We start from the raw sequence: 26863 nt of genomic DNA, 5'->3' as shown, positions 1-26863 counted from the left end.
ACAAAGCCAATGATTACCATCAATTATAACACCATCATTTGACAACTCTGCAATTAATTTCTTACTCTTAAATAACTGCTGTTGCTCAGTGCCAAAGAAAATGCCACACATTAACTGACTCATCACCAGTCTGTGATGCATGGTACAGATGTTAATTTGATTACTCATCTCTGAGAAAATAAGGGCTTTATGATTAAAAAGCTGTTCTTTTTTTGGTATTCTGGAAGAATGCTAACAGAGTGTCTTTAAAAATAATCCCTACAGTAGCACAGAGTCGCTGTGAAGCTTTATTTTGAGTTGTAGAGTTGGATGCTGGGTAGCTCAGAGCCATGACCCAAGCTGCAGGAGGATGGGTACTACAAATCTTGTGCATTTCCTCTGGGTGAAAATATTCCTATGGAAGGAAAATGGGAAAATCCCACTTTGTTTGTCCCAGAAAGTCTGCAAACTCTATTGTACATCTTGGAAAAGTGCTCCATCTAAGACACTAAGATATTTATCCAGCAAGGAGAATGGGCCATTCTGGACCAGGTATCAGGATCATGAAATTATGGTATTTCCTGGGACACTTACAGACATGTATTTAACGCACACCATGAGTGTTCTGCCAGGGACTGCATGTCCAGTTAACTTTATTTCTTGAGCAGAGTCGTACGGAATCATCTCCAAAATCAAGCATCACCTTATTTTTGCATGAATCCAAGAATGGTGCTCAATGCAAAGTGTTACACACCAGTGAGGAGCAAAAGTAGCACTTCTGTAGAATTTGAAGCACTTCCAGCATTACTTTGTGGTTAATGTCATATTTACCTTTACAAGAGAGATAACCAATGAGACCTGAGTACTTCATGAGCAGCACAGATGAGGACAGAGGGTGTCTCTGCATACAATAAACACAGGAGTGTCACTTGTAGATATGAGTCACAACATTTCCAGTGCACGGGCACCAAAACAAGGCAATGCCCCGATTTTCAGAATGGCTACAGGGCAACAACTTTTAGAGAGGAACTTGCAAACACCTTCAGGCAGAAAAAGGAGGGTAATTCCCAGACATACCTCCCCAGAGAAGGCCTGGCCGTTGAGGAGGTGCTCTGAGCCCTGGCTGTCCTCACTGCCGAAGTGTAACCGGATCTCCTCCAGCCGGTGGCTGTAGGTCATGGGGCCTCCCGAGATGTTCACCAGGTGCTCCTTGTCCAGCCTGAGGGACACGTGTCTGCCCGTGTTGTACATCGTCCCACTCACCTGAAAAACAAGAAAACAATCGTTTATTCAAAATAATTTGCAAATCTCAGGAATTCTTTGCGCGCGTTTGGAGATTTTCCTCCTTACGCTCTGTCGCGTCTCGTGCTGGTGAGATATAACACCCAACCTCGGGTCACACTGCAATTTCTGCTTCCAACCCTGCTCTGTGTGCTCAAATATTTTGTTAAAAGCCTATGTACACATCTTAGCCCTGGGCTGACGTGGTGAATGGGATTGTTGCACTCCTAATTAAGCAGGTTTTTAGAGTACTTTTCATGCCAGAGCTGAAGAATGGCTTCATTTCAAAATTTCTGCACTGGAAATGGGAACATTTCAGCTGACATAAATTATTTAAGTACACTTGAACAAATCTGGAATTTAACTCCTTTTTCCTTCTTTCAATATTTATAACGAAGTTACCCAAAAGTAAAGGTGCTGCAAAAAGCAGAGATGCAATTATTCATTACTAGGGAACTCTACTCCTCCTGGAGCTGAAGGTAAAAACTTTCACTGTCTTCCCACACAAATCTCTTTGTTTTGTTATTAATATTTTATGTGTACAATTGCCAGATCTCTTAGCCAGAGAAGCACAGAATTAATTCCAATTTGATCATATATGTCTAGTTCCTACTACACACCAAATAGCTCCCTGAGATTCATCTTTATTTTTAAAAAGGCTGAATGTTGTGCTTCATTTGCAAACTGATTTACAGCTGCTGTAATGAAAAAGAAAATGATTGTGGAAATTTTTCATACGGAATATAGCTCTGTCATGATTTCCACTGTCATAGAAAAAGTTTCTAGATCAAGAAGTTCTTTAATTTATGCCATTAGAAAGTAAAAGACACCAGTTTGAGTGAAAGCAGAATTATGATTTATTTAAAAACATTCTGCATGGATCCAAATGTACACTTGAATAACATTCATTTAATTTAAGAAGTAGAAGTAGCAATAATATGCTTTGTTGCACTTCAATTTAAAATTAAAGACATGACTATTATGTATTATATCCTCTACTACATCAGTACTATGGTAATTAACATTGCTGCAGTGTCATTTTATCTGTAATACTAATTACTGAGTCTAAATGACCTGTTTTCTTGCACAGTACGTTGTAAAAAGTTACACTGAACAGACTGTGCACTACAACTAAATGGATGAGATTAAACAGCTTTTGATTGTTGTGGTTCTTTACACTTTGATACAGATGTTCTATTTTTTTCTATGTTTATTCCAATTCAAAATCAGCAGTAATAAATATCTTATGAAAAGTCATCAAGACAGATATTCCTGTTCACTGCAAACAAGCCACAATGATTTTATTTATAAATCCTCCTTAGTTTGTCTACTTTGCATGCATAATAATTAAATACCAAGTTTAGCTTAATAGGTGGAAGAAGGTCAATTTATTGAACTCAGTTTCAGAATCTGCATATAAATGACACAAAATTGCTAATCATGAGTAACAAATGTAGTTTAAAAACAAACAGGGGAAAATGGTGAAAGCCTCTTACATTTGGAAGCTCATGCTTCACTGAACTCTCAGTTAAATTTAGCAGCTATGCAAAATATTCAGAACCCATTTTCTTCCTCAAATTGGCATAAATCTCAAATGAGGTTACCATTATTTTCTCTCTCGAAGTAGAAGTGACCCAAATAATCCCTAATATGAATCAAATCACTCTCCCCAGAGCAGAGAGGGGATGTGATAAGAGGCAAATTCATGAACAGGAGTAACGTCTGTCCTTCTCATTTCCCCCTTCAGAAAAATGCAGTGCCCACAATGACATGGCATGGACTGCTTGGAACCACAATTTCCCTGCAGAGCTGCATTTTTTTAATTTTTTTTTTTTGTCAGGAGACTGTGTGACTTGCCCAGGCTCTATAGCTGGCTTGAATTATGGGAAAAACCACCATAACTCTATCCATCTATTCATAACTGACTTTCTTTCTTGCAGTTCAGGATATTTTCTGGTTTATACAACCCCCAAATCTTACCACCTCTACAGGTGCACATTTCCAGTATAACCATTCACAGTTAGGACATAAAATCACTTCAATGTGTTCACCCTGTCTCTGCAAGCTCAACATCCACACATGCCTTTTGCACAGCAAATAATGCATTTTCTTTTCCCTGTGTGCAGTTTTAACTGCAGGAAAATGAGGTTCTGATTTGTTCACTACTGATAAGACAAGGATTTTCCATGTTTATGGTAGTGAGCCTTTAAAGTGATGGTGACTCTCATTTTAGAACATCAAACTGAGTTGGTTTTGGGGAAAGCAAAGCTGCATGTGGTCTTTTAAAACGTTGCAGGTACAGATGATAAAAAGGAAGTATTTTCTGCATTTTGTACATTTTCCTACAAAATAATCAATATGGAGCATGGACATCTTATGGGAAAGATGTTGCCTTTTCCTGGGACAGCCACCAGCACCTGCTACCCCAGAAAGTGTTTATTTTTTATATGTGGACTGGATAAAATGTTATAGGGTAGTTTAAAAGGCTCATAAAAGACCTGTTAAGATCTATATAACTATTTCTGTTGAGATCTATATAACTATTTCCTTAATTTGTCAGACTGATCTCAGGTGCTTCAGCCTCATGGCCTTTGTGCTGCTCCTTGCTCTGCTTTGTCCTCTGTGTGTTTGACTTGGAATTTATACAAAAATGAAAACCCAGCAAACAAACGTGGGGAAGAAAGGAACACGAAATCCTGACCTCCTCTTTAAGAAAGATCAATATTCACATTTATCTTATGCATAAAAAATAGAGCTGCAGTAAAGGGAACATATTAAATCATCAATAAAGCTGGTCTGAGAAAACAGAGAAGTCCAAAATCGTCACAGTTAATGATCAGGCCACATTCTCAGTTGACCCCATTTTCCTCACAGCTTTAGAAACATTTCCAAACAGGTAATTTTACCTGTGGCAAAATCTCCAAGTAGAAGAGAGCTCTCTCATGGGCTTCAATCTTAATTATGGAACACTTCAACTTTGGTAGGCTTTAATTAATTTATTAACATATTCCTGATGTAGTTATTTTCTATTTAATCTCATTACTTTTAATTCTTGCTTCACAGGGCTTTGTGCACGTAATTCCCCAGCAGCATTTTTCTCTCTCTTTATCTTGATGCAAGACATCCACACAGGCACAGGCTGCTGATATATTCCATAGCTCATTTCTCAGTAAGATCTGAATACTCCTGTGGTAATTCTGTGTAACTTTACCCTGGGACCACAAAAAAAATCCCAATTCTGCTCTTTGAAAGGTGGAATGCAAGCAAAGTCAATAAAAATGCACACCCAAGAAACACAAACTCTTTGATGCATGTTGATCTTGAAATCTTAAAGACTTTTATAACCATTAGGAAAAAACCCCAGTAACAACCAAAAAAACCAGCAAAAAACCCAAACCAAACAAAAAAAGCCACATAAAAACCAGTCCAGAAACAAATTTTTTCCCCAGTGGTGTTCCAGGGGCAGCACAGGCTGTCTGCTTCCTTTGCCTTTACAAATAGTGAAAGAGTACACTTTGGATTTATTCAAGTTAAAAGTGGGCTGAAGATTAGCTCCAAGAACATTTTTAAACTTGTCTCAGTACCTGCCAGTGGAGCAGCACTGAATGAGGGGGAGCAGGAAAATCAATTGTGTGTGGCTGCCTGCTCTGGTGTCCTTGGATCTTATCTGCAATATTAGATGTTCCTTTCTTTGGGATGAAAACAGACACAGCCCAGAGCAGTCCCGGTGCCTTGGAGGGAAACAAATCACCGAGCCTGGAGCTGTTTGGAAGGAGCTGCAGCACCCTGGTTTGATGTCCTGCAATAACCAGTTTTCCATCATCTGCTGCCTGGCTTTTCCACCCTTTCCCCCTTGGAGTCCTGTGTGCCAGAAGAATGGGAAAAGAGCTCTGGGAGGGATGGATTGGTGGGATTTCCTTCTCTGTGAGAAACACCTGAAGAAGTTGGCCATCACCTTTGGTTTCTGCCCCTCAGCAGAATCCCACCTGGGGATCCCAAGGGACCTCTGAGGTGCCACTGGATTTCTGGGGCACAACTCCTCTCCCTGAGAGCTCCATGGAGGGACAGGTGCTCCACGAGACATTGCAGCATTAATGCTAATATTAAATTGCTCAGAGCATCCTCCAACTGTGGATCTCCAAGGGAAAAACTGCAAAAATAACAGTGCAATTGGGTTTTTGTCTCCCTGGAGTATGTCAGCATCATGGCCAGCTTGGTTCATTTTCTCCCTGACACTTAGGCAAGATTTTCCTGTGGAAAATTTCACTCTCTGGCTAAAGTCACCTGAACTTGAGTTTCCACTTGCAGTTATAAACTCCATCATGTTTTTCTGAGTGCCTCAAGCAATGTCCTTTCTCTAAATGTTTTGTTATTTGTTTTTGAGGTTTTTTTTGGTGGTTGCTCACAGTATCTTGACCAGCCCATATCCTAGGATATAAAATTTTTTCCTCCTTCATCTAAATTGACTGACCTGCAGCAAGAACCTTCACCTCCCTGTGCAAAGCACAGGCTGCTCCAGGGTCTGAAAGCAGAGTTCCCCCAGACTTCAGGGCAACTCTGTGATCTGAAATCTGACTTTAGGGACACCAAAGCAGAATTTCAGAGGTAACCTGCCAGGGCAGCCTGCTCTGCTCTCTGCAGCAGGATTATATTCCTTTATTTCTCAGCAGAGGCTCCACAAGAACATCCATTCTCTCAAAACTGTGCTTATGGCCTCCAGTTAGTTTTAGGAGTAGTTTTATGGTGTTGATTCCTCTGGCTGCTGTTGGAGGGGCCCAAGCTGGAGAATAAAATGGTTTTATAGAGTTGTTATTCTAAGTTATTTAATAGTTATTTAAAGGGTGTTTTTGTGTTTTAAAGTATTCTCTTCAAGAGGAGATTGCCATATTCAAACAGGAGGCAGTTTTTCTATGGATTTTCCAAACTTTTGGGAACTTTTTCCTTGTCCTGAGATATTCTCTGTGGGTATGGGGATACACACACATACAAGAACTTTAAAATTGGATTGAAGCAGTTATTTTCTACAAAAGAAAATTTTACTTAGGTGCTTTCAATGAATATTTGTACATTTGAAGAGTTATTTTATCTATTACCTTTCCCCTCCCTTTATGCTCAACCGCTGTATGCAACAATATGTAAATAAATTGCAGAAATACTTTATTTTTGAAGGTAATTTTAGGGGAAATTCCCTGTTTCCTGCACACTTCCCTTGCTGCCAGCAGAGAGCAGCGTCCACCCATCCCACACAGCCTTACCTGCATCCCACAGGGACCGCCACAGCCTGCAAGGAAAGGAAAACTCAGCTTTTGGCTTTAATTCAGGAGTGGTGGATTCAACCGTGGGACACAACTGTGGTTGATGTCCCTCTGCTCAAGCAGGGTTTGGGGCATTCAGCCTGGTTGCTTGGCCATCAGAGCAGCAAAACATCCAGAGTGCCTTTTCTGGCAAGAATTCAATGGACCTTATGTTGTGTTTATGAAAAAAAAAAATGCGGATGGAAGGAAAATAAAGATAAGAAAATACCACTTACTGGGAGGGAGCTGCAGTCTAATTGCTGGGCTTTGAAGAACAACAGGCATCATCATCAATATTTGATTAAAAAAGGCCCGTGTGAAAAATGTAAAATGTAAGAGAGAAGTGTAAAGATTAACATAATCTTTTCATCTTCCCAGTTGAAAAGTTTTAAGAAGGAAATGATGTTAATGAGTCCAATTAACCCATTTACCTGCCTAATGTAATGTGTCACCTGCCAGCATATGGCATGGCACACTTTTTTCTGCTTTTAAAACCCCATTTTCAGCAAGATCTTTTCCCATTCACTCCTCTGCAGTTTTGCCTGTTTACTTCCCACAAGTGACTGATCTGTAAAAAAACACGGAGTTAACCTCATAAATTAAATATTCAGGCTCACTGGCTAATGAGCACAATATGTCAAATTTCGGTGATCAAAATAACGCGCTTCAATAATGTATATTCCATTCTGTAACAAAATCTAATTTTAATGGAGGACCCGCAGGGTCATGGTTAGTCTGAGATAATTGCATGCCACGGGATGTGGTGGAATGAAACTGCTCCAAGGACACTGGGAACACCCCACAGAGCCCATGTGCCACACGCTGCCTTTCAGGGATAATAAAGTGCTCCTGTGTGTTTCCACTAGTCCATTAATGCACTGATTTCTGCTTGTTAGCAACGATGGAGCCTAAAGCAGATGCAGCCAAATTTATGGTGTCTTGGATTAATAATTGCTGGGCATGCTGACACCAGCTTTGCAGTGAGTTTGTGCTCTCCTTAATCTAAAATATTCCATTTTGAGTCCAAAAAATGGTATTTTGGGGCATTCTAAGCCAGACTTTGACAGCAGAGCTCAGCTGTGTGTCCACAGCCACTTTTGTACCACTGGTGACAACCCTCATCCTGTGCTGTGACAGTCACAAGCATGATGGGAAGGAGGGAAAAATTACAATTTGCATGCTCTTCTTAGTTTATTAACCTCAGTTTAGCAATAGGCTAAGTCAATAAGTAATTAAAGGAATAACTGGGGTTTGGAGAACTCATTACCCTAATTTAGTCTTGCAATCTATAAAGAGATTTTTAGTTTGGTTTTGTTTGAAGAACCTGCATTAAAAAACTGCATTAAGGATAATTTTGGCCTCTGCTAAAGGGATGTCAAAAGAGCTGCCTTTTCAAAATCTGAAGGCTTACATAAATATTCAAAGGGCTGTAAATGGCAGAGAAGCCAACAAACTTGTGAGAAATCCAGATCAATGAAACATTGCTCTTTCCATTTTTTTATGTGGGTTCAAAAGGTAAAATTGAATATGTTAAAATCCAGAGGGCCTGAGCTCCTTTTTAGTGAGTTACACTGAGATGCACTGACCTTTGGAGCTGCCTCATTTCAGAGCTCTTCTTCCAGAGAGGTCTTTGCTTGAAACGCCAGAGGTTTTCCAAAGGAATCCAGATCAGACAGAAATTTATAGGATGTACATTGAAATTAGTGTGTTTTAATTTCCTTATGTTTTCCATACAGCAAGGCAGACTTTAGATATTCAATGCTTAAATCTCATTTGATCAACTGCATATTAATGCAGTTCCAGCTTTCTAAGATCTTGGTTTTGCTTCTACATTTTCTCCAGTACTTTCATCCCTAACACATCCTTCCCTGCTGAGCAGATGAGATAGAGCAGCTGATTGATTTAAATTCTCTTTTCAACTGTTGGTGCATCTCCTACTTCACTATTTGTGTGCAGCCTTAGCAAAAAGGCTGTGCTGAATTAGCCTGGGAAGTCTCTTTCAGGCTAAGTAATTAACACTGCAGCGTGGTGTAGGTTATTAATGAACTCACTGCTTTATTTACCTCAATTTATGTATCTTTACATGCATTTATCTCTGCACACACACCTACAGAAGGGAAATATTTTAGTTTTTACTAACTTTGTTAACAGAAAGGAGGAGAAAAATGTCCTCACACACGGATTAATAAAGAACTCTTCTTGCTGCTGTGCATCTGAGCATCCCAGAGCTCCCAGCCAGGGTAAGGGATGTGCCCTCCAAGCTCCTCTGTTTCCCACCACCCTCAAACCACACCATTATTAAGGCTAATGATTCAGTTTTACTAGAGCTAGAAAACACCACCTGTTGCAGTTATTTATTTCTCCAGCTCCTTTGCTGCCAGGATGTTCTAATTTCTACGCCTATTAAGTTTTCATGGACTTTCTAAAATAATGAAAGGACTGCTGCTGGTTTTTGTCATCCTGTGCCAAATCCAGCCATGGAATTCCTAAGGAAAATTGCAATGTCTGAGCTGAGGTGTAGCCAAAGCAGCTCAATAATGCTTTACTGAAATTATAAATAAGTGGAAATGAAGAGTTTATAAGCTCAGCTCTTTAGTCCTGAAAGGGACAAAAGTTTTATCAGCTTTTTCAGCACTGTTATTCACAATATCCAGCTGCTTCTCAAATCAGTGCCAAGGAAAAAAATGCATAGTTATTGCAAAACAATTTCCCAAGTCCTGCATCTCTGGAGGTAAACTACTATTTAGATAACTTGAAATTTGACCTCAATAAAAATCATGATGTGTCAAGGCAAATCCTTTGTGGCATGCAAAAATCATGAGCTATTCTGCCTAGTAGCATATTTCACTGGGATTTTTTTTTCTATTTTTGAGCAGAAGAGAGCTGTTTTGTCCTGGCCTGCTTTTTCTATTTCTTTCAAGAAGGTGAATAAATTTGCCTTTCCAGCTCCAAATATTACTGCTCCAGTTTAACAGTTTTACTGTTCTTATTTTATCTTCCTCAAAAGCATCTGTGTACTTTTTATGTTGAGAAAACAGTGGAACTGCAGAAGAGCTGGAAATAAAAGAAAAACCAACAACCAACCCCTCTCCTGAACCTACCTCTGCTTTTCCTGACACTTCCCTCTATGCCAAAACTCTGTCTTTTTTCCCTGACAATGCAAAATGCAAGGTGGATGGAAGGGCAGGAAATTTGGGGTAAAACATGAATTTGAGCTCCAGGTTCACTCAGGAGCATCCCTCTGCTTAATTTGGTCAAGAGGGTTTGTGTTTATTATTTTTGGGGGTTTTTGTTTGTTTCTTTGGTTTGTTTTTGGGGTTTTGGACTTGTTTTGGGTTTTTTTTGTTTGGTTTTTGTTTGTGGTTTTTTTTTGGTTGGGTGGTTTTTCCCCATTCCCTGCAGTGTTTATGGATTGCACAGCCATGGGGGAAGAGCCATTCCTTTGTTCCACATTCTGATCTCCTGTACAGCTCCAGGGATGCTGCAGTTGTGTAAATTAATATTTTTTAAAGTGACCAAAACCAAGGCTCTGGACACCAAGAAGCACCCCAGTCCTCTTACATCATTCCCATACATGTCTTACTCCATGCAGAGTGAAAGGCACGTTTCCATCAGCTCAAATCCTAAAGAAAGGGTGAGAAACTATTCTGAAAAAGGCTATTAGAAAATCAATTTTTCTACTGTGCCAATTTGCCATCAATTCCCCTCTGTTTTCTTTGCTTACAAAGTACAGATTTCTCTGGCTTTGCAAAAGAATCCCCAAGGAAAAGAGAAAGGTGTTATGGGATAAAGTTACCCAGAAATCAGCCTATGAAAATGCTTTTCCAACAGGGATACAATTTAGACTACAGAGAATCTCAGCTTTCCACAGAGAAAAGTTCATTTTTAAGAAGTGTTTTATCTTGAATAGTCTAAGAGTTTCAGGAATGTTTCAATTGTTGAAACAATGCTGACAAGTTCACCTCTAATATCTTCCCAGGCAGACTCTTTGAACATTGTCCATACTCAGCTATGGATCCACAATCCTATTTATCAGCAATTGCTTTTCCTCCTGGTTTTTATACCTTTTTTCCTTCTTTGTGGCCAACTGGGGCCATCAAATGCCCATATAGGGAGATCCTCCCCAGCTCTGGGGGTTTGTGAGTTCTCAGCCCTGTTTGGGGTTAATTACAGCTGAGGAGTTAAGAGGTGCTGAAATCCTATTGATAGTGTCTAAAGACAAAGAGAAGCCTTCCTCTCTTTATCCCTGATGAAAGTGAGTTTTAGAGTTCATTCCCACACTCAGGCTTGCTGTTCCTGCCTGCAGAAGAGGAAAATACTTTAAATGTGTTTATGTTCTTACTAATTAGACAGTGCTTGACTGCAGCTTTCAGAAATTAACTCTTGCAGATCAGAATAAATATTCCTCACAAAAGTCCAATGAAAATTTCAGCATGTTTGGTATTTTTAATGATTTTAAATGCCCAGGTTCTGCTGCCCCTGAGCCACTGGAATCTGTGAGCAGCACCAGGTTTTAGAATGTAACTGGTGACTAATACAGGCTGAAGTAAAGAAAGGAAATGCTTCCAGCCCTTCACTTAGAGAAAAACGTCCATTCCCTGATGTAATTGAAAGATTTCTAAGTCTAATGTGCCTTATGTCTTATTATTTTCATACCAACTATTTCTAAAGCCTAGCTGATGCCTAATAAACAAGCCCTTTAATCATCTTTAAAACGACAAACCTGTTGATGAATTGAATTTGCTCCAAGAAGATATTGCTCTATTGATTTCAGCACTCTGTGTTTAATAAATAGACAGTGTCCAGAACTGCTTGCTATGACAGTCTAGAAAGTAGGGCATCAAGAGGCTTGGCAAAGGGCTGGATTTATCAGGGAACTTTTTGCTGGAGCTCTAATCCATTATCCCTCCATTTGCAATGAGGACAATGGGCCAAAATGCCCAATATTTCCAGAGGACATTGGGTGAGAAGCCCAGGGCTGGGTCAGCACTGGAACATTTGAAAAGTTGCCTCTGGTTGCAGAAATATTTTTCAGCACTGCTGGAATTTACTTTTCTCTGAGCACAGGAAACATCTGCCCATGATGAGGAGTGTCAGGGTGTTGTCTGTGAGTTTTCCTTACACAGCTCAGTGACTGTGGGTTCCTCTGGGCACAAAGTTCATGTGCAGATGGCACTGCTGTCACCAAAGCAAGGAAATTCAATGGGAAAAACAGAAAATTCACCTCAGACTATAACAAAACCCATGTAGGGGCAAGTGTCCTCAAATGTGCCTGTTAGAATATCAAAATGATTTTTCTGTTTCAAAGTTGCACCTCGAGAGTGAGTGCAGCTGGTGGATTGAAGCTGTGGGTTTGTGGCTGTATGGATCCATCAGGGGACTAAAAGCATCTCTGTAATTATCCAAATACATAGGTGGCTATTTGCATGTCATGGCAGAGATATGTATTCAGGGTATAATTCCAGCTCTTTTACAAAAACATTTTTTTCTGTTTTTTTTCTATTTTCCACACCAGCTTATGCTTTCACAGCATAAAAAAACCCCAACATGAAACATAAATTTGTAGAGGATAAAGCACAACAGAAGCACTGAGGGATTACTGAATAAAATGTGATACACACAGGATGACAACTGACAACTCAGAAATAGGTATTGAGTGAAAACCTGAATACAAACATTATGGCCAAATCACCTTTGAGGGATTTCAGATTGGTTTAAATACTGTTGCTTGTTGTCTTTTTCATTTATGTATTAAAAAATAAATTTAAAAAAAGGTTAATACCCCTAAATCCCTGCCTTTCCCTGCACATCCTGTCACACAAAAGCAAAGCAAAATCAGACCAGCAGCCTCCAAGATGAAATATCCACACTTGAGGTCAGTGTCCCTCCAACTCTGGCCACCCCACTGGAATGAGGCAAAGGGGACAGATGTCAGTGACTCAATTCCCACTGCCCCACAGCTGCCTCCAGCAGCTGCCAGAGGATCCATCCCTGCCTGGAAGCACCAGGAGTGCTCCACAAATGCTCCAAGGCAGAGAAATCCTGAGAAATCCTCATCTAGGCCAACTTTTTCCCTATCCAGGCACCTTAGCTGACATGACCTCCTTCTCTGAAGTGCTAAGTAAACAGAATTCTGTAAGTCATAACATTCTAGGTTTCTAATAATCCTCACAAACTCCTAAATACGTCCCTTAGGCTATTAGGAAAATGTGAATCCTGGTGTTTTTTATCTGTAATTGTGCAAAGGGATTTTTCTTTTCCTTCATCTTCCAGTGGTTTGGTTAGTTTGATCTCTTTTTTCCCTGTCCTATACATGTGGGACAGTTGTAATTTTAGGTCTGCTTGTCCTGCAGTACCTGTCCTGTGTTCCTCAGGAATTCAGACTCACAAGGGGAGACCCCAAGGGTCTGCTGCTCTTCTGGGTAAACTCTTTGTCTCTTCTGTCTCTATTCATGGTGTTTGCTGAAAAAACTGAATACTTTTTGCAATTTGCTGTCTGAAAAACAACTAAATCCTGACAAAAACCAAAGCAATTGTGTTCTACCCAAGGGGAAATGCTCAGTGCACACCCAGCCTTTATTCCCACAGCACAGAGCTCCATCCCAGCTACCTCAACACATTTTTCTCCCCACCGAGGCAGTGGGACAGATAATAAATTCTTATCTAAATGTGGATCTGGTGGTGCTGCAGGAGCATCTGAGGCAGGAACAATTTAAAACACATTGTCAGCACTGACCTACCTTCACTCCTGAGTTTGGAGGGATGAACATTCCGTTCTCTACTGTGGTTACAGCCTGGAAATCTCCTATTGGAAGTGTCACAAGCAACATCAGGTGACAGCTGTCCAGATAGTTGTTAAATTTGACTAACTCCTTATTAAAAAAACCTCCTTGTCTCTGTGGAAAATTTCTGCTTAACCATAGGGAAGTCTAGAAGCTTCTGTAGAAGCACAGAAAAAAGACAATTATGGTATTTCTCTAGGATCCTGAAACTCTTCTGTTACAGGATTTTATTGGGCTGTTCCTTGCATCTAGATTTCTTAGGGTGGTACAAGAGGCCTCTCCACTCACTTTATGCATTCACAAAATAAATTAGAAAACACTTTTTGCTACTGAGGGGAAAAAAAAAAAACCAAACCCACCTCTTGATTATAACAACATGCACTCAAAATATTTGCAGGATTTTTGTTCTTATTCTTGCCACAAGGTATTCCCTCAGCACCCTCCTGCCCCCCATCCCAGCACTGCTATTTGTGAGTCTAATTCTGGAAAAAAAGCACAAATAAAACAGCCTCAGCTACGGCAAAGAGATTTCACAAACCCTCGTGAAACGCAGAACAAAGCACGGATTAAAATCCTGGATGACTTCACATACTTTTAATGAATATTTTAGCTGAATATATCAGCCCACAGAGAATAATCCTGGGCATTCCAGCACTGCAGGAAGAGCTAACCTCCCTAACATGCTGCTCCCAGCAAATCAGAGAGCCAAGGCTTAATCTACATCATCTAGGAAGCATGTGTGCAGAAAATGTGTAATGCCAGATCTTACTATGAGAAAGGAGATTAAGGCTGAAAAAGGATTAGAAATTAATTAAGGAGCTTCTTCATGTTTCCTGATATCCTTCTGATCTGTGACCAGCCTATCTTCAGGGTCTGTGCTGCTGATGCAGTTGTTAGTGATAGTTCAAATCACAAACACTACAAAGGATTACCATCAGGCTTTGGGAAGAGCTGCAGCTCAGCAGTTTGGGGTTTATTTTCCAGTTCCACACCGGCAGATCTGTTGCAGGGATCAGGGGAGGGCTGCAGGCTGGGAACTCAATTCTCTAGGCTGGGAACTCATCTCTCCAGGCTGGGAACTCAATTCTCCAGGCTGGGAACTCAGCTCTCCAGGCTGGGAACTCAACTCTCCAGGCTGGGAAGTCATCTCTCTAGGCTGGGAACTCAGCTCTCCAGGCTGGGAAGTCATCTCTCTAGGCTGGGAACTCAATTCTCTAGGCTGGGAACTGAACTCTCCAGGCTCACAGTGCCACCAGCAGCAGCTCTTTGGTGGTGGCAGAGATGGGATGACAAGAGGGAGCTGATAAAGTCCTTCCAGAGAGAAGCAGAGCCCTGAGACAGCCCCAGATTGGGAAAGGGACCAAGAGAACCCCAGAGAGGGTTCAGCCCCTCTCTGATCCATCTCCTCTGTTCCCCAAGGTTAAGCAAAATAATCCTGGGCTCAGTTTTGTAAGGGGCTGGCTGTGGCTGGTTTTGCAGACTCTGGTGCAGACACACTGATGCCTGATGGTTTTTGCCTTTTCTGTTATATACCCTTTTATACATTTTTATACCTCTTTCCTATTTTCTGTACCCTTTGCCCACTCTTTGTACCCTTAGCCTGCATGCTTGTTATTTTTGTAGTTTGATATTTTAGCTTAGTTTTGGGGTTCTGCAAGGCAGAAAGACCAAACATTCACAGCAGGAGGACAGAGAGCTCTGTGCTATCAAAAACTTGAAGTTTTAACCTTGGTTGAAACCTTCTCTCTGCAACATATTTTGTAAACTGGGCTCTAGCCTCATTTAGGGGGGAATTCTTAGAATAGGGGGACAATTACCTAACTTATTAAATTCTTACCGGGGAATTCTAGACAGATGTGCTAATTTGCAAGGTCCATAAAATTGCATACATGATGTACAGCGTGGGTACATCTCGGCATGTTCCACCTTTGCAGAGCTGTGCACCTCAGAGCCTATTAAAATATTAAGGTAAAACCCTTCTACCCCTTTTTAACTGTGTCTTTGTCATATTTCTACCAACTGAAAGGCAACAACACCACACAACAAGTTAGACACTGATGAGAAAAGCTACACCTGAGGAATTTCAACTCAAGCTCTGCAGAGGTCTCACTGAAAGCTTAAACTGCAGGTACTCCACTTACAGGTTAGGAGTATGCAGCAGGGAAGAATTAATTGTGATCTTAATTAATTCTAGTAATATTAATCACTTTTTCAATTACGGTATTTACTATGCAGACAGTTCCTCACTCATGACATGGGGTGTTTCCATTTTCTGGAACTTTATTATACTCCAAGATTCAACCTTCACCCTGGCTGGACAGAATGATTATTATTTTGTTTGGAATTCCCAGCTTAACTTCCACTAAATGGAATTAATTTGGCTGTAAGAGATATTCCACAAACAGGGCCTGCAAACTTGTTTCTCTGGAAATCAGATATATTTTTTCACAAAAGTGAATACACAGCTGTAAGCAGGTTCTGAAGTAGAGAGGGTATCATGTGCACTGACAGCATTTATGAAAGCAAGGGGTGATAAAAGAGCAGTAAACAATTCTTGGAGCAAGATTAGACAGTTTGGTTTCAAATGAAAACTCTAGAAGTGAGCAGGGAGGAGCTGGCTTGTCAAGCAAAAAGGTTTTTCCTGATTGTGTGCATTCCAGCACAAACAAACATCACCCCTGCTGCTCCCCCAAACTCATGATGCTGATAAATTAGACAACAAAGCAGCTTGAATATTAAACAGTTGCTTCAATAAATGTTAATGGTAGCTGAAAATTACTGTTATTACTGTGAGATGCAACATGATTCAACATGAGACAGAAATCAAAGCACTGATTTCTTTGTGCAAAATGTTAATACATGAGTAATTCCAAAGAGCTGTCATGCTCAACTCTGGAATTTACTGCATTCCCTTCTCCAGGATAAATTCAGAGGTGGAGCCTCTCCTTTCTTGCAAACTTCTCAGGGGTTGCTTAAGTTCCCATTTTCAGCTGCAGGTTCCCACATTTCCATACTGCAGGCCTGAAAAATTCCTCTGTTTTAACCCTTGTTGTTGCAGTGTTTGGGGGGATAAAGGACACTTTCTGCATCCCCACTGACACATCCATCAGATCCCAAAGGCCTCTGTCCCTTCTGCCCTGTTATTGTCCCCAAGGTGTGCAGGACATTAGCCTGGCTGCTGGAACTCTGTGTCCCCATGGGATGTCAGTGCCAAACCAGCTGTGCTCCCCCTGAAACATCCCAGGGGACTGTCGCTGTTGAGCCGCTAGCAGAGAAAAAGACCCGGATTCTCAGTGTGGCAAGAAAAGAGAGCTTTATATTTTGAATCCAACCTATATAGACTTTTCAGAGCTCACCCAGATTGGTCAGCCAGAAACCTCCCCCTAGGCCTGACTGGCCAGGCCTGAACTGTCCAAATCTCGAGACACTGTTTTTAATAACATCCAAACTTTATCTTTGTTTATAAAACACAGGAGAAAGTTCTCATGGGAAAGACCTGTGCTAGCCACAGGGTTCCCACATGTCTCTGCTCTCAAACTGCTGTCCCAGGCTGTGAGTTCTGCCAGGAGCCCCAAAATCTGCAGTGTGGTGCATTGCTAACTGGGGAATTGCCTCTTTATTGCTCTGAAGCAAAACTCTATTTACAGCAAAAGCTGTCACTTCACAGAATCCACAGACTTCTGAAGAGAAGAACTTTTGCTTACTGCTAACAAAAAAAAGTGGAAAGTATAACTTCAGGGAATATTTAACAATACCTGCAACACACAGGAGGGGATTCAAATCTTTGCCATATTTAAATTCCTATGATTTTTTTTTTATTATGGGAAATACAGCTAGCAGCTGTTCCTCCCTTCTGACACCAAATTAGTGACTATTGTGTGGCATGTGTGTGCAAATATTTATTTACCATCAGCTTTATGATTCCCTTTCTCTTTTTTACCACTCCAGCTATTCAGCTCCTCTAAGTCTTCAAACAATTATGTAAAGATGCCATTTGGGAACCCTAAATTGTAAATTTTCTCCATATGTGGCACATCCAACCTCCTGTTCTCACATATACATATAGATGGCTGCATCAAAGGATGTTATATTTCACGCAGTAAACCAGTTCCTGAGCATTACCATATAAACATCAGGTGAAATGGAACACAGCCTAAGCAGGCCTCATTAAAATGGATTTATCAAATAACTTCTGTCAAGTGCAATGGACTCAAGGAAGCCTCTTGCCATTTATTTATAAGGAGCCTGGGGCTCTTTTTATCGATGCCAATGGGAAATTGAGTGATTCTCTTCTCATGCTGGAAATACTGCAATAAATTGCAGTAGAAATTCCCTGAGCTACTTCTGATTTACACTGCGGTGAGAGGAGAATCCAACCTGGAGTTTACAGCTGGGGATTTGTACAGATAAAGCACTCAGAATGCACAGGGAGGAGCTCTTTGTGAAGATCAGTGGTCATTCTTTATGTACAGATTATTGGTTTCCTGCTTTGAATATTCATTTATAGCAGAGCAGGCATCAATCAGCCTTGTGGGGTATTAAATCAGATTTAGGGTAAATTTTCAACTTGCCCTACACTCCATGACTGAGAAATGGTGGTATTTACTTGTACAGGTCAAGAGGTCTCTCACCCATTGCCAGCACACAGCAGGGATGGATTTAGGCAAATGCATTTGCCTAAAAGCTATGGAGGTCACATGGAGATTTAGTCCACATACCTGGAGTTTGATTTGAAATATTTCATTATGTCAGAACATTTTTTGTTCTTTATGATTCAAAATTCCTTGGTAATTTTTTTTTTTTTTAATGGAATGTCTCCTGGCAGTACAGGAGATTTGGGGATTACTGGAAAATACAGAGTTTTGGAGATCTGTGCATTTACAACAAGCTAATTAACACACAGGTTTTCTTGTAAAAAAAACCAAACCAGGTTTTGGAGTCAAAGATCAGCTGGAATTAGGCTATTATTTTTACTGAGGAAAGAGGCACCACCCTACCTCAGTTTCTTGTGTTTCTTCCTTGTGGGGCTTCCACCATTTTTGCATTCCTAATATATAACATCCAAGTGTGTGTGTGAGAGAGAGACCTGGTTATTTCCAGATCAATTCCCTTTAATTACCTCAAGTCTTTATCTGGGAACTGTGTAACAGTTTACATGGATTTAATTTTAATTGATAGAGAAACTAAATACAAGACATGGTTTAAGAGGGGCTTTATCTATGGAACAAAGCTGATTTATTGTTAATTTAACTGACACAAACTGCAGTATGGACAGGACCCTTGGATTTGGAGCTCTGCAAGCATCACTGGGAGCTGGGGAACTTTCAAACTAGGTCTTTTCCACTCAAATGATGGCAGCACAGGCATTTATCATTTATTTCATGTATCAAGGGAGATTTTAAGAGGCCAAATCACTCAGAAAATGCAGACTCCATGGGGGAAAGGGGCAGGGGACACAGGAGACCATCAGGCACAACAATGACTCTATCACTTCCTTCCCCCCTTGTAAAATTATACTGGAGAAGAAAAGATGCTTGGTAGATTATTTACCACTGAAATGAATATATGCTTTTAGATTATTTACCACTGAAAAGAATCTGTGCTTTTAGATTATTTACCACTGAAATCTGACTCTATGCTTTTAGATTATTTACTACTGAAACCTGAACCTAATGCTTTTCATGCTACAGAACTTTCACAGAACACTCAGGTACACCTGGCAGTTTATAAAGATATCATTTTTTGCTTATGCATTCCCTTGGCAACAAACTGTAATAATCTAGAAAATACTCTGGAAGTATCTAAGCAACAGAAGACAACTTGAAAGCATTTACTATATGACTAACTGCATCACAGTAATTGAATTTCCCTAAATCAAGAGGAAGAATTAAATTAATGGAGCAATAGTTTGACAAGTTTGGCTGCAGTTAATAGACATAAGCAAAATCATTACTTAAGCATATTGTTAATTACGTTTGAATCAAGAATAAATTGAGTGATAGCTGTTAATTAGGCCTGTGTGCACAAGAAAATAAGCAATAGCAGTGCAGCAGGCTATAAATATGTGTTTGCAGGATGCTGGATGCAGGGGAGGTGGGGAGGAGAGAACGTGGTGGTGAGGCTGGAGCAGCTGCCTTGCCTGCTTGGTTCCAGGTCAGAGTTATTTTATTTAACACAGATGAATGAGCAGAGGCTGGGATTCTGCTGCCAGTTCACTCCAGGCCACTGATTTCCCCATTTTTCCATTAAACCTGCCAGTGAGAACACCCTGAGAAGATTCAGGATCCTGGTGAAGTGTAGTCCTCACACACATTTAGAGAACCAAGGAGCTCAGTGCCATGGAGCAGGGCTGGGTCAGGAGGGCTAAACCTGCTAAATCCCTTGGAGCCTTCAGTATCTGCATCCTACAGACTGTAGTGAAAAGCCATGCAGGTGTTCTGGTGGCTTCAGAGCCACTGAGGAAGGAAAACACTTGGTTCTGAAGCAGATCAAGTCTATGAAGGGTCTGCAGCTCTCTAAGTCACTTGTCCACATCCAGATGTGTTCATGAGCAGCCCAGGAAATGAAGTTTCCTGAAGTTCCCTGAAGTTTCCTGAAGTTTTCTGAAGTTTTCTTAAGTTTCTTGAAGTTACAGGTTCCTAAGACTCTCTGCTATCAGCTGCCACAATCCAGTAACACAGAAAAACTGCACCAAGGGGAAGAAAAGAAACCTATGGCAAGCCACAATAAAGAATGATTTGTTTTTGAAGCATGCAAACAATTTTAGAGAAATGGAATCCAAAGCACTTGTCCTAGTATTTCAAGCAGCAGATACTTAATAAATTCTCCAGAATGCTTTTTCCACCACATTATCGAACTAAGAGAGCCAGAAGCCTCATGGCATCACACACACTAATGGAAATAACCCAAAATAAACAATGATAGAGCTTTTTTTGTGTGTGTGGACAGCCCAAATGGGGAAATGGGCACTTGTAACCAGTTTGTCTTATACAGAAAAACTCAGAAACTTCAGTTCCTAGTGAATTGGTCAGTTGGACACGAAAACCCTTAATGTTTCTAAAAACTAGGTCTCCAGTCTAGGGCAGAAGAGATCTTCCATTATATAATAATAACGATATTAATCACTCACAAAGTAGTGCCAAACAGCAGTTATTATAGGAAAGAAAATGTTGAAAGCCATCTAAATTTCCCACACATTACAGGGCCTGAATGCACTATTTTACCTTCTTCTGACAGGAAGTATTTCTAATGTCTGCAATTTAGTTCTTACTATTTTTGTTGCTTTCCCATTCCACGGGCAGATGAAAATTAAAGGTTATCATTAAATTGCACAAGTTACAATTTAAAGGAAATGCCAGTCAGTATTAAAGTAGTTTAAAAACTGAACAGACGCTGATAGCTAAATTATTATATGGAAAAAGCTTGTCTGTGGAGAAAAGACAGCTTCCTCCTGCCTGGTGTCACCAGAGCTCCTGGCAGCCTGGAGCTCTTTCCTAAGCCAGGAGAAGTGAGGAGATCTGATCTGTCCTGATCCCTGAACAGGGCTGACCTCAGACAGAGGACTGGGCAAATTTCTCCAGAAAAGAGGGCTTAAGGTTAAAATAAAAATCTGAAGAAGGATGTGAATAATCCTTAGTATTTAAAGTACAACTTCCAGAATTAGAATTGGTAAGGTGAGGGAAAAGCATTCAACCCCAAGCACACATCTCCCTTTTCCCAAAACCCAACCAAGCTCAAAACAACTGAATTAACTACACATGAGAAAATAAAGTAATATAAAGACTGAAGGAAAAAGTAGTAATAAGATATACTTAAAGTCAAATATAAGGAAACAAAATCGTGGTTTGAAAACATTCAATGAAAAAGCTTTCAAAGAAATCAGAGGGAAAATAGGATCCTGATTAAGTGGTGTTAATTAATGCTAATGGGTAGGTCTCTTCAGGAGGAAAACATCCTACAGTTAAACAATGACGTTCAATTAGTAATTACAATCCAGTGTTTACAAATACCATGCTGCCTTGGAAATGCAGATTCATGGATTCTGATCCCTGATACCCCGAGGTAAACACACAGTAACTGCAGCAAAATGATGTGGACTCAGCCAGCCATAGCTGAAAGCAGAATTTGGCTGTAATCTATGGCTGGTAATTCCCACTGAGTTGATTATGCTATTTCAGGCTCAATCAATGATGTGCTAAAAGAAGAGCCCCTATAAAAATGTCAGTGCAAACAAAAGGGAAGATTAGGATGATTTCCCCAGTGCTGCTGGAGTTCCTGGTGCTCCAGATGCTCCTGTGCTAAAGAGCTAAAGGCTTTTCCCTGCTACCTATAAAGGGATTTCTGGAGAACAAATAGTTATTTGCTGCAAATGGCATTAAATTGCCCAGGACTGCAGGTATTTTGGAGGCACTTTCCAGGGTGGTCTCTCACTCTGTATAACAAACTCCAGCTTAGCTCAGAAACCCCCAAAGGTGCCTTGTGAAAACTGACCAGCCACAGCAGCATCTCCATGGGAGGGAAATTTTAAATATTTTCTCCCCGTTTATATTTGATCTGCAGCATAAAGTTAAAATTCAAAGTGAGGCACCAACTTCACCAACCCAGGCAGAACGTCAGCAATGGAATAATGATGGCCAAAAAAGAGAAATTCAAAAATGATTCTGCCTCTGAAACTCCTCTCTAGCTGTGGGGAACCTCTTCCTGACTAGAAAACCATGGGTGAGATGACACACTGCTCTAAATATCAGAAGTTTTGGGTTGCTGGATGAGGATCTTGCTGTGAGAAGTGTGTTTTTGAGATGTCTTTGAAATCCCCTGCACATCCCCAGCCACACACACAGTGATGTCAGGTTTTTCCACCTCTGCTCTCAGTTTGGGTGATTCCCCAGGTCTGAACTGAATCTCAGCAAGTGGGGATGAGGAATTGGCTTTGAAAGCACACTCAGGAGCTGAACTGACCCTCTGAAGTGGAAGCACATTTTGAGAAGTGCAGATGGTTTTACAGGACTGGGCTCTGAGCACATGTGCATATTTTGCTGGAAGTATTGACTTGCTGCTCACAGCCATTAGGAAGTCTAACCAGTGCTATCATGGCAGCTGCAGGTGATTATACAGCTACCAATGGGTTATTAAATCTCCTCAAAATCAATGACTGATCTCCTGGAAATGGATTTAAAAAGCTGGGGAGGTGCATAAACACCCAGGGGAATTATACAGAAAGCCATCCGATATTATTTTTTAAATCTAATTAACTGTAAAGTAATTTCACCCCACTGAGGCCATAATAGGAGGGACATCAGAGAAGGAGCAGTAATTTACTTCCCTCCCTATTGATTTCTGGAATGTAACTGGGAGAGGCAGGTATTTTTAGTCCATCTTGAAAAAATAGTTTATAAGGAAAGCTTTTTCGGTGCTCGGGGAGGAGAATCTAAGCAACATTTTAATGCCTTGTTTTGCTGCACTCTCTATTCACATGTTTCAGCAGTAAGTAGATGGTTAATAGCAGTAAAGATGGGCCAGGCTGGGCTGTGTTTTCCCAGGCTATACTGAATTTTACCTGTGATGTCAATACAGCACAGAACCATTCTGGAGCTCCTCAGAGACATAAATCAGCCAGACATCATCATTTGCTGCAGCAGGAATATTTTGTCTGGTATTAACTGCACTCTGCTCCTGTTTCTGCCCTGCTGGCTTTGCTTTCAGAACATTTCAGGCAGGTTGTTGTTGCTGGGTCTGGTTCTGCTCTCACTAATAGGGCAGCAGCATTAATTTAAATTAAACCACAGTGTTCTGCTTCTCTTAATGGCTGAGGACACAGGCAAGAGCTGGAAGTGCAAAGAATGGAATCCCAGCTTCCAAATAAATGTAAAATCCTAATGATGTCATTCTGGGATTTTAAAGCTACAAGGAAGATGGGATGGTAAAGCTGGGATGGTAAAGCACAACATGAGAAATGGCTTAATTTTGCCTGGGTGCATCTTTTCCAGGACTTGAACCAGAAACCTGTTGTATTTTTGGTGTCTTTGTGAGATCAATGACAGAATGATACCTGAACTGGTAAAAAGTGAGAAATGGTTTGGCTCAGCTGCCAGGTTGGTTCTCAGACAAAAATGTTGTGAGGGACAATGAAAGTATTTAATTGAAAATATATTGTGCAGAAACCAGGAAAACTACCTCTGATCTTACCTGAATCATTTACACAATTAAATTAGAAGATCTCACCAAGTTTCAGCTCTCTGTCCTTTGGGTTGGTCACATCCAGTAATCCATCAGGTGAGCACTTTATCTTGGAACAAAATGAGCTTTCCAACTCGCTGTCACAGTACCCTTGCTTGTGCTCTAGCCCTCCCTCCAGAAGAAAAATTTGGGTTTGGTGTTTTAAAAGTCACCTTCTCTCCATTGCATCAATCTGCCCAAGTTGGACAGCTGCAGCTGAACTCACTCCCACAATTTATCACACACACACCAAACCACAGAGGTTTATCTCTCTGTCTCTTTCTCCCTCTCACTACTCCAGCTGGCTTATTTCTGGCAAGTAACTGGTTTTCCTTTACATTTAAATCTGTGTTTTAATTGTGGTTCTCTCTCTCTCTCAAAAGCACAAGCCTACAGTCTCCCTAGCCCCAATTTTTGTTCCATTTGCCTCTAAACTGCAGGGCAGAGATTCAGTGCTATGATAAAGTGAAGCACTTAAGGAAGAATTCCTATCAAAAGCCTTGTTTCTCAGAAGTAAAAGCTAATATGCAGTTTGGAGAGAAACACTGCAGTTGCAATCCTGTGCACATAATGCAACTATTTATCATTGTTGGGCACTTTTGACTGGATGATTCAAGATTTACTTCATCGTTTCGAGACGTTCCCAAGAAGATAAAGGAGAAAACATTTGATAAAAGATGATCCCATAGGTTATAAATAATGACTTCTCTGGTGTCACCATAAAATATCTTCTAATAATGAAGCAAGGTGAATAATTCACACTATTTTCTATCGGCTTGAAAAATCGGATTATTTTTTTTTGTGAGCTAAGTGAACAATAAATTTCAGTCCCAAATGAGCAGCACTGCAGAAAGTCTCCAACCTTTACTCAAACACCTCCATGAGAAAGGGAAATAAGAGCCAACCCTAGGGAATGTTGCCATCCTCTGCTCACACACACCAAACCAGTCACTGGGCAGCTGTGCTCCACCAATTTAATAATTTTTAAAGTCTCCATAAGTTATTTCAAACCCCACTAAAGTGGTTTATCAGTTCTGTTAGAATTATAAGAACCATTCCAATGGCAACTGAAGTATTAGAGCAGCAATCAAGCAGTTTGCTGACACATTCTAAACCTGTGCTTTGTTTTTCCACAGAGAGTTTCTTTCCTCAGGGAGTGGTGGCTGCCCTAAATTCTTCAATGAATTTGTAGATTTGCTACTGCATCCAGCACCAAATAAATTTCTTGTAAAAGAAATTGAAATAAAAAGAAATACATTTATAATAAATAAATTTAAATAAAAATAAATACACTGTGGGTTCAACTAAATAAAGGTAGAGGCTGAATCTCTGCCTTTTCCTTGTCAGCAAGGATGACAGGGTGGATGGAAAGCTCAGAGGTTAACACTCTAATAAATTGAAGTCAACCCCAGAGATTTGGTCTGATGCATTGTCTATCAGGTCTGGGTAACTCTATCCAGGAATAAATAGGCTATTTGTTGGAATAATGAGTGTTCATATCAGTGTCCTTGTGAATTGTTACATACAGGCATGAAACTGCATGGGAAAGGCAAAGCAGGAGCCTAAGGAAGGAAAATTCACGCCTATTTTAATAATCTTAATGTTTTCAGGGTTAAAACCTAAACAGGGAAAAGTAGCCTATTTACAATAAAGTGATAGTCTACAAATTTAAAATTCAAACATAGGTATTAAAATATTTATTACTCTTTTAACCCCTTCCAGTAGCCTAGGGATGACTTCTTCCCCAATTGAAACAACTAAAAGATGGAATTAGGAAAAAAACCTCTCAGATTTTAAACTTGCACAACAACAACTCTTGTACAATTGAACCATTTGTAGAATTCTGTACAAACAGCAGCCTGGCAAGTGCCAGCAGTGAAATCCTGGCTCTGCTGAGGAAAATACTCCTGCCATGGATTTCAGTGCAGCCAGATTTCCTTTCCAGGCCATTTGAGTCCCTGTCTCACAGCTGCTTGCCCAGCTCCAGGAGCAGCGTGGAATGGGGTCTGGCAGTGGGAGGCTGCTGGAATCCCAGAATCCTGGAATCCCCATGGGTTCTGGCAGTGGGATGCTGCTGGAATCCCAGAATCCTGGAATCCCCATGGGTTCTGGCAGGGGGATGCTGCTGGAATCCTGGAATCCTGGAATCCCCATGGTTCTGGCAGGGGGATGCTGCTGGAATCCTGCTGGGCTCATTTCTCAGTTCTCATTAGCCCTCCCTGACTCCAGTCCAGCTATCCAGTGGGATTTGCTGCTGGGCTGCCAAGGGATTTCCATCAGGGTTGTCCCCACAGCCCACAGCTGTGCCTGGGCTGCTCTGGGCTCCTCTTTGCATCCTCAGCTCCATGTCCATGTTCTCCCTCCCTGGCCCTGTGCAGATGCAGAATGAGCTGCTTTATTGCCCTGCTCCCTGGAGGAATTTGGGAATGAACTGCAGTCAGGAGCTGCTGATGCCTTGTGGGAAATCTGTGGAACACATTTGGTTTGGAATCGATTCTCTGTGTGCCCTGCAGCATATTTTCCCTGTCTCTTTTCTTTTCAACTGGAATCCTTATGAGAGAAGTTGTTGCCTTTTTTTTGGGGCAAGATTTCCTTTAGTGTCTCATCTCAGAGTGAATTTCCATGTTTAAGTATATGCTGTTTGAAGCAGCAATTAATGCAAACTCTATTCCCCAGAAAGAAGAGGTTGGGATTCTTTTTCTCAGGGAGGATGAATGAAAAATAAGGGAGAGGTATTTGCTCAAAAATTCTGTTAACTTGACTGGTGAGGGTGCAAGAGAGGAGAATGAGGAGAAATCTTTTCCCCTCCTTCTATCCCAGCTGGAAATTTTCTAGGCAGGTCTTTTGTTATTGCTCAGGATGACCTGAGGAATATTATAATATTTTGAAACCCAGGCCATGTTCTGTCATGTTCTCACTATGAAGTCTGACAGGAGAAGGGGCATTATTTAATTTATTTTAATTTTGATTTAATATTTTTTATAACACTGATAGCACAGCACAGTAAGTGCATTGGATGTTTTGGGATTCCACCATCACCCATTTCCCTGTTGTCATCTCAGTTTGCTAGCAAAATAGTATTTTAGTAAGAGCCAAGACTATTGGTTGGATCCAGGACAATACCTGAATCTATCTGTGGTTCTATGAACTCTTTCACATGACTGCAAACTCGACAGCTATGGTCAGACAAGCTCTGTCTCTGATTACACACAAACAAGTGTATTTTCCACGATTATACTTTGAATTATATATATGAATTTTTGCCAGGAAAGTTGATGTGTTGTCAGAACTGTGGGGTTGGGACAGTGGTTT

At 40.7% G+C, this 26863-nt stretch overlaps 1 protein-coding gene across 3 annotated transcripts in view; it reads right to left on the bottom strand.

Annotated features, from left to right (window-relative positions):
- Nucleotides 1-26863, bottom strand: part of CA10 (carbonic anhydrase 10 (inactive)) — a 164528-nt gene that overhangs the window by 37921 nt on the left and 99744 nt on the right. For all 3 annotated transcript variants that reach the window (XM_085077613.1, XM_085077612.1, XM_085077614.1), the window contains exon 5: nucleotides 1057-1242. In XM_085077613.1, coding sequence (XP_084933739.1) covers nucleotides 1057-1242 — 186 coding nt within the window. The remainder of the gene's footprint in view (nucleotides 1-1056; nucleotides 1243-26863) is intronic.

Source organism: Lichenostomus cassidix, chromosome 18, assembly GCF_008360975.1.
Source record: "Lichenostomus cassidix isolate B80296 chromosome 18, HeHo_3.0, whole genome shotgun sequence".
NCBI classification, from domain to species: domain Eukaryota; kingdom Metazoa; phylum Chordata; class Aves; order Passeriformes; family Meliphagidae; genus Lichenostomus; species Lichenostomus cassidix.
This window is presented reverse-complemented; position numbering and strand designations above follow the sequence as displayed.